A 12971-nucleotide genomic window follows, 5' to 3' on the forward strand; every position below is an offset into this window, starting at 1 on the left:
GCAGAAGGAAAGACACCCCAGGAACAGCCAGGCCAAGGGAGAGCTCCCGAGGGATTGGTGTGAAGAGAGGAGACGGCAGGAGAACAGCTCTGTGACAGCTGGCCGCAGAGGGAAGACGACAAGGCTGTTCCGAGGCAGCAGACAGAGGAGGCTCAGGAACATCACCCAGTCACAGGAAGCAGAAGTCCTACGGCCGTGGGTGAAGGGTAGGCTGGTTCTACAAGCTCTCACGCGCCATAAAATCAGGGTGGGAACACTTACATCCAGGTAAACCGATTCTCCACGACACAGTGTGAGACAAAACGGCCAGTATGCACCAGAAACCACAGTGCCCTAAGAGAGGTTTCTCACCTTTCCAAAGAAAGGATTACCCGACTTCTTTCAAAGACACACAGGTACCCTGTGGAATAGTTTCTGCAGTTGTTGCTCACAACAAACAACTAAGCTCAAAAAACAGGGTAAGAGCAGCAAAGAGAACAGCTAAACAGGACAGGTAAGATTATGTTGGCTACCTCACAATCACACCTACTGCAGAACACAGACAATCTCTGGATCTAGTGCCCTGCTAGGCTGCTCCATCAGTCAAGAAAGGATAAAGCTTTTCAAAATACAAGTTAGGGTACCTTTGTGGTAACACAAATTGGGTGGAGACTTAATGAAAGATCAAAATGCTCTGTGATTCTTACTAGCAAATGAACATAAAAAAAACCAGTGTAGCCAATGAGTTGTTCTACAATTAAAGGAAAAACCCAGAGAAAATAAAAACCAGTTGTCTGCAGTGCACCTGTAAGTACACTGAGACCTTCTACAAACAGACTGAACTTGCATGCATGGGTGAAAGGTAGCAGCAGCTCCATGTAATACAAAACCCATTTGCCGATGCAGTAGTTCCGTGGTTCAGAAATCCTAAATACTTGGCAAGGATCACAACTACAATGCAGAACAAAAGTGCACAAACCAACTGGACAAAAGAAAGTTATGATGCTGGAGAAAAGTCACAGAAGACAAAATAAAACACTTTATTAAAAATTAGTGTTCCATTTCCATTTAATGCACTGATAAAAGAAAGAGAAAACGCTTTAATCAACAGCTAATATGGTTACTGCATTAACTAAGTATTTTATGCATAAGGCTGACCGTTAAAAGTTAGACATGAAAATAAAACAAAGCCTGATGCAATAAGAAAGCAGCTTGATCACAGAATGTCAGTTTAAACAAGATCAGCAATCATATTTGCTATCCTCTGGATACAAAATATTATAGAAATCCAAAGTCCTTTACTATCATTAAACAAATTATGCTTCAACATCCCTCTGAGGTAGGGGAGGGTCTTACCACCACTTTATTCCAGATGAGGAATAATTATGTGCATACAGAAAAACTGAGTTGCTGTATGTCACCGAGTTGGTGGCACAGCTGGAAACAGGACTCATGCCCACTCATCTCTTACTAAAACCTCAGCTCTCCTAACAGAATGGATGGTGTGAAAGTTGTCTGTAAAGATTCAGTGCCAAGGATTGTCAGACAATATAATCTAATCGTGTAAGGTAGGGACTGCTGGGCCAGTCACATTCAGTTAAGGTATACTTCATCTCTCAGAGTGAATTGTGTCTGAAAATTAAAAAACCTTGAGAAAAAAAAAATCTAACCAAAACAAGCATTGCCTGTTCCAAGCAGGATGCAGCTTTCTAATAACACCATAGTATCGGTCCCTCCAATGCCCTCCTGGTCTCAGTCAGTTATTTTATACTTTAACCAAGAAGTGCAAGAGATAAAAAGTCAGTGGAATGGAACATTATGATGGGATAAATGTCTCCTGTTCCAAAAACTAAATGTCAAGGTGCAGGTTAAACATTTAGTTTTGTCTTGGCATTTATCAAGCAGTTGGAGGCTGCTGCCCTGCAGAGCTCTCTCTTTTGGCATTATTGCCTCATTAACACCGATACTGCTAAGCTGTTTAACATCAGACATTCACTCCAGGCACCAAGTCTCCTTCTCTGTACAAAGACTGAGGCTGCTTTGCGGTGTTAGGACCCCGTTACAGAAACATGCAGCCCTTTATTACAGTACTCGTGCAGAGATGTCAGTTAATGTTTTCCGTTCATTCTCTCAGTCTGCTAATACAAGATTTGAATGCGCAGAAGTTTGCTTAAATTTAGGAGTGAAGAGGACAGTAAGGTTTCAAAAAGAGCTCCAGCAGCTAAAGAGTGCTGGCTGAAGTAGTCAGAATTCATACATTGAGGCAAAAAGGCATTTCTTCCTCCTAAAGGCCACTAGAAAGTCACAGGCACATGCGTGAACACATCTGTTGGCGATGGTCTAGGTAGGAAGCCATTACAAGTCTCTTAACTTGCAGACAAATGCATATAATTAGAAATCCATATTGTCTTAATAGGAATCATAATTTGTGATATTTAAAGCCAGCAGAGAAGAGTAATAATTCACAATTTGAATCCATTTCATTAATGAATCCTGGGAGTACAGACTCCAACCATGGAATAAAAGCCTCTGGACTAGCACACAGCTCTCACACTCATTCTCTTCCACACGCTCCTTCCCATACCTGTGCTCTCCAAAGAAAATAAATGCAAATATGACATTTTTCTGCTTGTAACTTTTTTTAAGCACAGTTTTGCAAGGCTACCAGCATCACTTACTTAATCTGTTAACATTCACTATGATAGTAACAAGAAAAAAAAAAGTAAATCATTTGCCAAGGAACAGAAGTGCCACACATGAATTTTAAATGGCAGTCTTATTTGTTACAAGATGAAAAAAAGTACAAGAGAATAAATCGAAGCTATTAAGTACACCACAAAGACCCTATCACTACAGGCTCTGCCGGTAGCTTCAAAGCACCCACCGTAGTGTAATTTAAACAGTATCACTGGAGGGGAAAGAAATTAAAAAAATCCACATCACACTCTAGCAGAATTAAACAGAAAAAACCACAAAAGTCTTTGTCAAAACTAATCTCAGCAGCTGTATTTTCACTGGCACAATAGAGAAACCAGCTGGAAAACAACAACTTACAAAAGCAATATAAAGAGAAAAGAGGTTATTAGAGTTTTAAAGGGCCCTTTCACAAAAAGGCAGGTGCATTACTGTGGCAACGCTACTTCCTGAATGTGAGGAGAATTAAATGAATGCCTGCCACGTGTAGGGGCCTGGCTAGGTAATAAAATCCTGGAAGTTTGCAGCCATTAGTGTTTTCTTACCAAACCTCAACAATTTCATTTTCAAAAGCCTAATTGAGTGGAAATATTTTTTTTTGTTCCCTCCACTGTTTCTATTACTACCAAAACATCTACCATCTCAATTCTACTTATGACTTCACCGTATTAATTTGGGACTATTTTCTTGTCAGGCTCTTGCAGTAATTTGCTTTAAAACTTGTAGGTAGATTTGGCACTGGTCAAATCGTTCAAGACTAACCATCATGGAATCTGAAGCTTCCACGTTCACGTACACTGTGGGAACTTAGGAGCATTTGTGGAGCACGCTCCACCACCGTCACGTATCCACAGCTGCCAATGAACAGCCGTCAAGTAATAACAACCCCTTATGACAGTGGTAAAATTAGAATCTGCAACCTACAGCTGAAACATACAAGCAAACATTTAAAAATATGGTAACAACTTCCACACTAAACTTGAAACTGTTTCCATAGACCTGATTTGCAGAGCAGCCTTGACTCCAACCTTCTGAAAGGCCCTTTGCAATTAGCACCCAACCAAGCACACAGAATAAAAGGGATTATTTCAGTTTAAAATTCAGCATAAGCGACCTCTCTCCTGTGTCCAAAGCCTCTTGCAGTTTCACGCTAGAACAAGATTTTTATGACTATTCTTCTCTTTCCACTTCAGTTTCTATGCTCTAGAAGGGATTCAGAACACAAACCCTGAATTCACCCGTCAGTATGTGAACACTATCTAGCATTATAAAATGTTGTTGAGCCTGCATTTCCCCAGTCACTGCAATTTTTCCTCTGCTTCCTTGAGAAGTTTAACATCAAATAGCACTTTTGGGGCCCAGGAGGATACTAATGTATAAGTAATTCCCTGGATTGCCACCGTTTATATTAACAGGATTACACTATCACAACCCTAAACAATGGCAAGTCTGCCACAATCTATTCCTGACGTTTTCTTACTTGAAGAAATTTCTTCCTTCATTTTATCCATTTCTACATCTCCCAAGTCATTACATATATATGTAAATTTTCAATTTTTTCTCATTTTTCACAGGGGGAGGTTTTTTGATGACTTGACTCTCAACTCCTCAGAAGAGCTTACCTTACAATTAATGAGTTTTAAAGACAGCTGTCTGGGAACACCAACCTCGGCACATGTACTGGGGGAAAGAGGTGGGAGAAACCCCACTTGGAGTGCGTCTGACTATGGGCTAGCTAACCACTTCTTTTGGGGGTTATCAGATGCAGTGTTTGCAAAGAGTAGTCATGTTCAAGTTCTCTCCACCCCCTCTTCAGTATCTTGATTTAAAACCTGGAAGTTCCATTATACAAAACCCTAAAAGGGCAGGCATCTTGAAAAAGATTTTCCACATCATGCCATCTCATTCAGGAAAGGCAGTACTTCTCCCAGGAAGTAAGAAATCTGGCAAGTCATTAGACACGAAAGAGCAACCACAAGCTGTCAGAATCAGTGTTCCAAATTCCATTCCTCACGTGGCACGAAAAGGGGGCCAGTCTGCCTTTAAAGCACATGGTGCAAAATCAACATCTCAGTTCTCAAAGCCCCTGGCCGTTAGTGTTGCTTTGCGCACACAAATGCCCATTTGCTTCTCTAGGGAGCCAAGAAGCCAAAATGAAGATCAATCCACAAAGTCCAATTCATCCCTCCCTACTTCTTGATCTCCCTCAAAGAACATCGATACAAGCCTTGACACCAAACCCGTTCTCCTCAACTGAGACACTAGTGCCCAAGCTGACGGTCATCATAGGTGCTGTATCTCTTCACGTGGATTCGGCGCACTCGGTCACGAAGTTCAAAACCCTCATCGTCCTCACTGTGAGACGCTTGGCTTCGGCTCCTGCTTGTTGCTTCCAGCAGAGAGTTATCAGGAACCCGTGGTGTTTCATACAGTAAGACATTTAGTGTTTCCTCGTAAATCCGTGCCTCAGGGAATTCAACCTACAAAAGACAGCACATGTCCTTTTCCTGATCTATACAGGATAACGTGTCTGGCACACATGCCCGTAAGCGAAAAGATACGTGAGCCATAAAAAGGACATGCACTATACAGAGAGGAAAACAATTCTAAATGAGAAAGATGAGCAAAGCAGAAAATCAGGATAGGGGAAATCAAGACAGGTTGATTATTTTGAATCTGTAGTCATGCTGGACTTTTTTTTTTTAAGATATTCTATAGTTTTGTCCATAAAAGCATAATGATCATAAAAATATAATGTTTCTAAACAGTGTTTGAGCTCAAGTTTCTATTTCATTAATTGAATCGCCTTCATTTCAGTTATTCAGGTTGGGACAGATCAGTTTCAGTCTTCTCCTTTTTGGCATATACTTTCCAACACTGTGGAGAAATTTGTACTCCCAAACCCAACCATTGAGTCCAATTACATAAAATTATTACATCAGTGCAAGTGAAACACAGTACAAACAGCAATGAAGTAAATTTATGTAGGTCTAATTAGGAGCAGAATTACATCTTCACTTAATTTAATTAGGGAAGAATTTAAAGGCATTTACATGCTTTAGGGACACGAAGTCCACCACCTTTAAGAGACTAGTACTAAAATGCACGTGCTTTCAGAGTTACAATTCTCAGTCTCGCTTTCTTCAAAGCTGCAACTGTATTTAGTCTTCTCCGAATTCTACCTAGAATGCAGCACCTCCTACCAAGACACCAGCTCATCCTGCAGCTGCCCAGGCAGCGATCCACCCTACTAATTTTGATGTCACTGGCCATCAATTCCAGTCAATACTCAGCAGAGTTGGTCTCAAAGCTTTCCCAGTAAGTGGTATTGCTTGTCCCTAGCAATTTGGCTGAAGTTACACAAAATCTGTATCTTTCTGCAATGTATCATCAACCTGATTTTTTTTTAAACTCTGACGGGTGGGTGAAACTCCATTACCTTGGTTTGCTTCTTCTCTGTCGCATACACTATAGAGGTGCAACAGACTTCAGCAAGTTTCCGACCCTGTCCATAGAAAGACCAGCAGCAGATTTCATCCCCTATAACATCCTTAATGAAAAGAACTCTGCCGTTGAATCGGAGAGAGAGTTTGTCGAACAGTTCTATGTTCTTCAGTAAGTTGTCATCTGAGTTACTGAAACACAGCAACAAAAGAAGGAAGAAGGTTTTAGTGGTTTTTCAACCGGCCATCTCTACAGAATTTATATGCCTACTCCACCATGGTTGTAAGCATTGATCTAACTGCAGAATACAAATAAGTAGTGACTCATTGCCATATGCTGCCAAGAAAAGACGGGGTAATAGCCAATTTCAGATACAAATAAGATGCTCTGGTCCCCACAAGCAAACTCACCAGCCTGTAGAGGTCAAGTTAAATAATTAACGACGACAGCACCATTTCCCAAATCATTACATCAACTATCGACAACTATCCTGACTGACGCTCAAGACGACTAAATGACAGGCTGTCTGTGGTTCTCTGTAGCTTAGTAACAGCACAAGTCCAGAGAGTCAACGCATGTCAGAAGTCCAGCTAAAAGCAAGATGTTCTGCACTTAACAAACACTAGTGATGCCATATACAAATATCTAGGTTGAATATGTTATTTAGAGAACTAACTTTTATTGACGGCCAACGCAATGTAGAATCTTAATTACTTTTCAAAGCAAGATCTACGTGTTGTAGATAAAAAAATATACGCATTGTATCATAGCTTTAAAATCAAGTAACGCTATCAGAAAGCTATTCTTAAAATTTAAATATTTTACTTAAATAACAACATCATGGCCAATCAGGGTCCAATTCGATTAAGAAAAAAAACCCCATAAACCCAAAAGCCTTACTCCTCTGATATTAGCTTGAATGCAGCTGTATCGAAAAGAAGTACTTTGTGCCCCTTTGTCTCTTTTATAGGTGGTTGGGAAATTACATGTGAATATGTGGAAATGAGTGAATATATTAATGCCTAGACACCAAAGCCAACCTTTCTAGCTTTAACAGTAAAACGCCTTACTCTTTGGATGCAGAAGCTCAAGGTTCATTCCTTGCTGCCAAGAATCTACCCAGAGACATGACATCGCACTTTTGTGCACAGTATCTTAACTTTTGCAGGTGGCTTGGGAAGGCCATGAAATCCTTGTGAATCCAGACACTGCTAATAAGAACCACCAATCGGGCTTTACATAGAATACTTAGTCTGGAAGTGTTTCTGTTCAGATCTAAATCAAAAAAGCACGATGTGCAACCAGAGAAAATCTTCAGCTTGCAAGAAACATTTGATAAAGCAATCTGGGATTCAGCCAGTGACAAGTCCCAGGCTCTATCAAGTGGCAGAGCTGGGAAAAGAATGTAGAACTCTTCATTATTAGACCACACTGACAACATAACTGAGAAAGCTCCTTTTGTACTGTCGATTAGGTAGAATAGATGGAAAAAAAAAAATCTTTGCTTGCTAGCAGCCAGTGTGGAATTTTAAATATAGATGCCTCATTTAAACACCATCAAAGCATGCACATTCATGCGCAAGGAATAATTAGAAACCTACAGCTAGCTGAGATACCAGCACCTCCTGGTATCTGGGATTCTGTTGCTCTCATGACTAGTACGTTCACATTTCCAGCCCCGTGGTGACTAATACGCTATTCAGTGCTTGCTTTAGCATCACTTCTGTAAGCTAAAGGGTAACACCAGGAAGAGCGCAGTACCACTGGCAGATACAGAATGCAGTCTGCGGAAAAACAGGCTGCTCTTCAGCAATCCTGCAGGTAGTATCTCCTGACTACCTGAAATATCATCATTGTTAGAATCTATCTCTCTGACAGGTAGACAATCAGTTTGTCTAGAGAAAAAAGCTTCCAAGATTGCATCTCAGACTTAAAAGGCCGAAAATGAGGATCCTGCACAGCATAAAGGATTACTCACATCGCTTCAATGACTGGTTTGGGAGAATCCAAAGCCATTCTGATAGCATCATAACAAAGGTATCATGATAGTTACAGAATAAAACTAAATAAATAATGTTATGTTATACAGGAGGAAAGCCAGAAAATTCTTGCCCTGGGCCCTATCTGAGTTGGTCCTGAGCAGAACAGATACTTTCCTTTGTAAGCAAATAATTTATTCATTTAGAGGCACAGGAACGTCAAGAATGTCTGCAGGGCAGAGTAAAAGAGTGCTGGCAGAGGTATATGCAGACAGAAGTACAGATAAGCTGATGAGCTAGGGATCATGGCAGCATTAGCTTTGCATTTACAGTGAGACTCTGGTTACCAGGTCGTGTTGCATTACCCGGGGTAAATCTACTCTCAGACAATATTAATAGCCTCATCGTTCTTACCTCTTGTCCCTTGTTCCTGTTCACCTTTCTCACACAACTGAACTCTACACTAGACTCCACCAGATACAGTTTGTTGTGTTCTCTCCCCATTTAGATTCACATCAGTCAAAAATAACTGCACTCAGATCCATAGAAGAGCACTGTTGTAATTACAAAGAAAAACCCAAACCCACCAACCAAAAAAATCCCATAGTCAAAGGGAAACTTTCCCATTACAGTGGGGAAAAAACTGACGTACCTGGTGTAGGAGTATTTGTTGTTGCTTCTATTATAAAGCAGCTTAACAACGGGCTATTGGGAGAAAAAAAAACAGCAGAAGAGGTAAGTTCTGTGTTTGAATACATGTAGCAAAAATTCAGTTTCTCAGTGGAGAGTAGTGGAAAAGCAGTTACTTTCATTGATGATTCTATCAGTCTCTCCTCTTCTTTTGGAGATGTGATAATAGGGATACTACAGACAGGTTCATACAAGTCTTTCTTGTCCTGTTTTAAAGAAAGAAGAGAGAGAGGAAATAAACTCAAGAGAGATAAATGCTCAAGCAAACATATGCTGCTGCTGTCTTCTCCAACCCCTCCAGCCATGTTCCCAAATCTTGTGATGCAAAGGAAAAGCTCTGTGTTGCTATAGTAACCACCCAGCGTTACCTTGATCTGCAACCCAGAAATACAACAGAGATTTCTTGTCCCCAGAAGGCAGCAGTAATTGAAATATTGGGATGCAGGTGGATGTCTGCCTTAGCTATATAGCAAGGACTCTGAGCTCAAGTTGTATTTGGTTTAAGTGGGTTTATTATTCTATCCTTTAAGTGGGTTTATTATTCTACCTTTTTTTGAAGGAAAGGATACTACGAGTTTGCACTAGTTTTGATCAATGCAAAACGCTGCAGTCTATAACAATATCAGCCACTGTGAACTTTACCATGCTTTCAAACAGCATGTCACCAAACGGACTTCAGCCCCTTGTGATACAAAAGCAACAACCAAGTGTGTGTAGCACAGTTGGTGACTCCAGATTCCTCATGTAGCAAATTAAGGAAAGCTCAATAGCTAATAGGAAAGGCTTAGAACATTTTGTTTTTAGAAGAAAGGTCTTAAATACCAAACCAGAAAGAAAAGCATCAGGGTGGCTTTGCATTTCTTTCAGCGCATAGAAGTATACTGACCCTAGTATGTGAGGTATTTATTAATTACTAAGTTTTGTTCTGCAAGAAACATTCATTTCACCATCTCAACACTCATAAGAAGTTAGATCTATTTCAATTAGCTGAACTCATAGGGACTACGAAAGCAAATAAAGCTCCTAAGGCCTTACATATTTGCAAAGATAGTAGTAAACTGACACAAAGAAAAGTCCTTAAAGTACTCAGTGCTTACCATATGAGTCGTCTTCTCCGTTAAGATTTAAACTTGGAAAAAAAAATTACCATGCTTTCAAAGGTTCAAACCCATTCTGCCTATAAATATTATCTAATTAGAAGTGAGATAACTTGGGGGAAATTTAGACGAATGCCATGAGCTCTTTTAAAACACATGCTCAAAATAATCATGTTTATTCAATCAGTTTCCTTTAAATTTCTGTCTTTTATTTCATTTCACACAAGAGGAACTCATTCTCTATTTCCTAAATAAAATTTAAAATATAGAAACAGAAAAGAACCAGTCCTTCTATTTAAATGACAAATTGTGAATGCAGTTCCTACTTCATTCATCCTCCTGGCATACCTGTGAAGTAGAAAAGTGCCACTGTCCCCACTCTGAGGGGACAGCTGGACAACTGAATGGAAGCACAAAGGGAAATTATTTACCCATCATCATACCGAACACGTCCGAAATGACAGGAACTCAAATCTACATCTCGCACAGTCTAGATTCATATAATCTAAACAAGGGACAAACTTACTCTAATCTAACTAGTGTCAATCTTTCTGTTCTTACAAAGAAATTGCTCCCTCGGTAATGCAACCACCTCACTAACTGCACTAAATGCCTTCAGAGCACAGGCACCCCTGGCTGGGACAGCTGTGCCACGACAGCACATGTGGCTGAAAACATTTCCGGGGGGACCATAAACTAAATTTCATCTCTTATTCAGAGCATGGCAGACTCTCAGGTGTGCATACGGAGCAAGGACAGCTATGGCTTTGATAAACATGCTGGATAGGACCTTAGAGCTTCCCTGACTGCTGCCTCATTTTCTTTCCAGGCTGTCTTTCACATCTAAGATTTCATGCCTTCTCTAAGGCCATGAAACACTCTCTCAAGCTGTCTTAAGTAAATTTTATAAGCAAAACACTCATGAAAACCTTTACAGGCTACTTCTGTTTCTTACCTGCAGGGCTGCTTGGCACATGTCCACTAAGCCCTGAATGAGATAGTATTTGGCTTCTGCCATCAGCTCTTTGATCTCCTGTCTGTGTTTTGGAAGTGCAATTGTGTCATCTCGGAGATAGTTTAAAATTGTTCCAAAGTGCTTCCCACAACGGTCTATAAGGATCCAGCCTGAAAAATAACCATTGCATCATTTCAATCACCTCAACACTAGGAGGCAAGAAAAACCTCCTCAGAGGAGTTAAATAAGCCTCAAGTTTCCTGCAACTGCAAGTGGTACTCTTCCCGCTTCATCTGGTGGAAGGCTTTACTGACTTGAAGCAAACTGAATTTGGTTAGAGGACAGAAACTAACAGTGGAACCAGTCCTTTGGTACCTCCTGTATGTTCTCAATGCTTTCCAGCACCCCAAAAGAAAAGCCTCAAGCTGAAAATACTTGGCTTCCTATCACACGACACTGAAATTGCTGCAGGAACCTGACTGCGCTGTATCAGCTGGGCAGTCAGTGGGCTGCCTGCCCAAGTTATTATCTGTGCTTCGTCTTTTCTACGGTGAGTTCTGACTAAAGGAACAGACCTCTTCAACCGCTACAGGAAGTCATCAGTTCACATCTATTTAACTGACTGCCCAAGCCATTCAAACCTTAAAAAAAAAGAAAAAAAAAAAATTATTGTAAGGTAGGTTTCTTCTTTTATTTAGAGGCTTATCGTATTCCCAGCAAAATGGGGTGTGCTGTATTTGTACGGGAATGAATGTATTAACTGCTGCTACAGTGCAAAGCTGGGCAATCAGAAACACATCACTGAGAATGAAAAAGAGAGAATCCACAAGTGTTTGCAACAAGTAGATTTGGGCTAAGTTCTGCAGCCTAACTAGAAGGATTTGTCAGTTTTCCAACCACATCTTCTCCTGTTGTTTGGAGTTAAAAAGAGCAAAGTGTTCCAAGGATGCTAAATGGTAGACTGGCCCAGAAAACCCCGTATGGGAAAAGTGCTGTTCTAGGCTCCAAACAGGAGCAAAGAACAGGACAGAGACAGATCAGGAGGGAGAGGAGGGGGTGCAGCACAGGAAGTGGTAGCAGACAGACAGTTCTTGCAATTTTAATACATCCCTGAAGTGACATTCACTGGAAAACAGGATGTCTGACTGGCTGGCAAACAATAGCAATGCAGGACAGACCGGCAGAGCGCTTAACACACTGCCAAACCCTTTTCCATAATGGGGAAGGCAGGCGAAAAAGTGTCCATTTGGGACCTAGGCACAGAAAGCAGCACAAGACAGGAGGCAAACCCCCTGCTAGATTCCCCAGCTCCAGCTGCCTGACCATGAACCTCATCCTCCATCAGGCTGAGGCTCCCACACAGAACTGCTGGACTGAGTGGCTTTAGGTGTATGTAGCACTCAACGACACCCAGCCTGCTCAAGGGGAACTTGGTTAAATGATGCAAAATCCACTGGGAGGTGTTTCAGTTTAAGTAAACGCACTGCTGTGCATCAATTGAGACTGATGTAATCTGGGCATGCGGAGGAGCTTTCGCACACGAGTGTTCACAAACCCCAAGAGGTTAAATACTCCCCAGCCTCTCTCAGCCTCCTCTCCACAGCGCCACAACCCTCGTTCCTAAAGCAACATTTTGCCCTGGACTACTAAAGAGAGTAAAATGAAAGCGCTGGGAGCCATTGCTGACATTGGTCTTCCTGCTTGTTCTACTCTCTATAATTTATTGTGGATTTTTATAATGCCTGTATTCAGCGTCCAGCAAGAAGTGACACAGTGCTTGACTGACAGCTAAGTACTGTCACAGCATCGTCAGACACAAGTGGAACATGCTCCTGGGAGCAGGAAAAAAACAATTTCAACATAGCAAGCAAGGCTATTCTGAGCTTTAAAGATTAAAACTGAATGTCCCTCCCCACAGACGCATTTCGAATGATGCCACTACATGACACAACATAAATGACAACCCACGAACTGTCTGTTCCCTCTTCATAACAACATTAACAATCTGCATACCAGCTGCAATCGCAGGAAAGAGAACCAGTCCTTCCGCTAGTTAATTTTAGTAACAAAAGAACACATTTTTATGAAGGACAGAGGACTGTTAGCGCCAATGGGAGTTGGCCGCCTAATGTT

The 12971-nt window shown here is 41.1% G+C and overlaps 1 protein-coding gene across 1 annotated transcript in view; it reads right to left on the reverse strand.

Annotated features, from left to right (window-relative positions):
- Positions 1 to 4515: 4515 nt before the first annotated feature.
- The window catches only part of TNFAIP1 (tumor necrosis factor, alpha-induced protein 1 (endothelial)), an 8875-nt gene continuing 419 nt past the window's right edge, over positions 4516 to 12971 (reverse strand). Inside the window, exons 2-6 of the mRNA XM_010074958.1 lie at positions 10839 to 11008; positions 8903 to 8992; positions 8749 to 8801; positions 6113 to 6308; positions 4516 to 5153 (exon numbers count right to left, since the gene is read on the reverse strand). Of these exons, the coding sequence (XP_010073260.1) occupies positions 4935 to 5153; positions 6113 to 6308; positions 8749 to 8801; positions 8903 to 8992; positions 10839 to 11008 (728 nt within the window). The 3' untranslated portion in view covers positions 4516 to 4934. The remainder of the gene's footprint in view (positions 5154 to 6112; positions 6309 to 8748; positions 8802 to 8902; positions 8993 to 10838; positions 11009 to 12971) is intronic.

The sequence above is a fragment of the Pterocles gutturalis genome, unplaced genomic scaffold, assembly GCF_000699245.1.
Source record: "Pterocles gutturalis isolate BGI_N339 unplaced genomic scaffold, ASM69924v1 scaffold1412, whole genome shotgun sequence".
NCBI classification, from domain to species: domain Eukaryota; kingdom Metazoa; phylum Chordata; class Aves; order Pterocliformes; family Pteroclidae; genus Pterocles; species Pterocles gutturalis.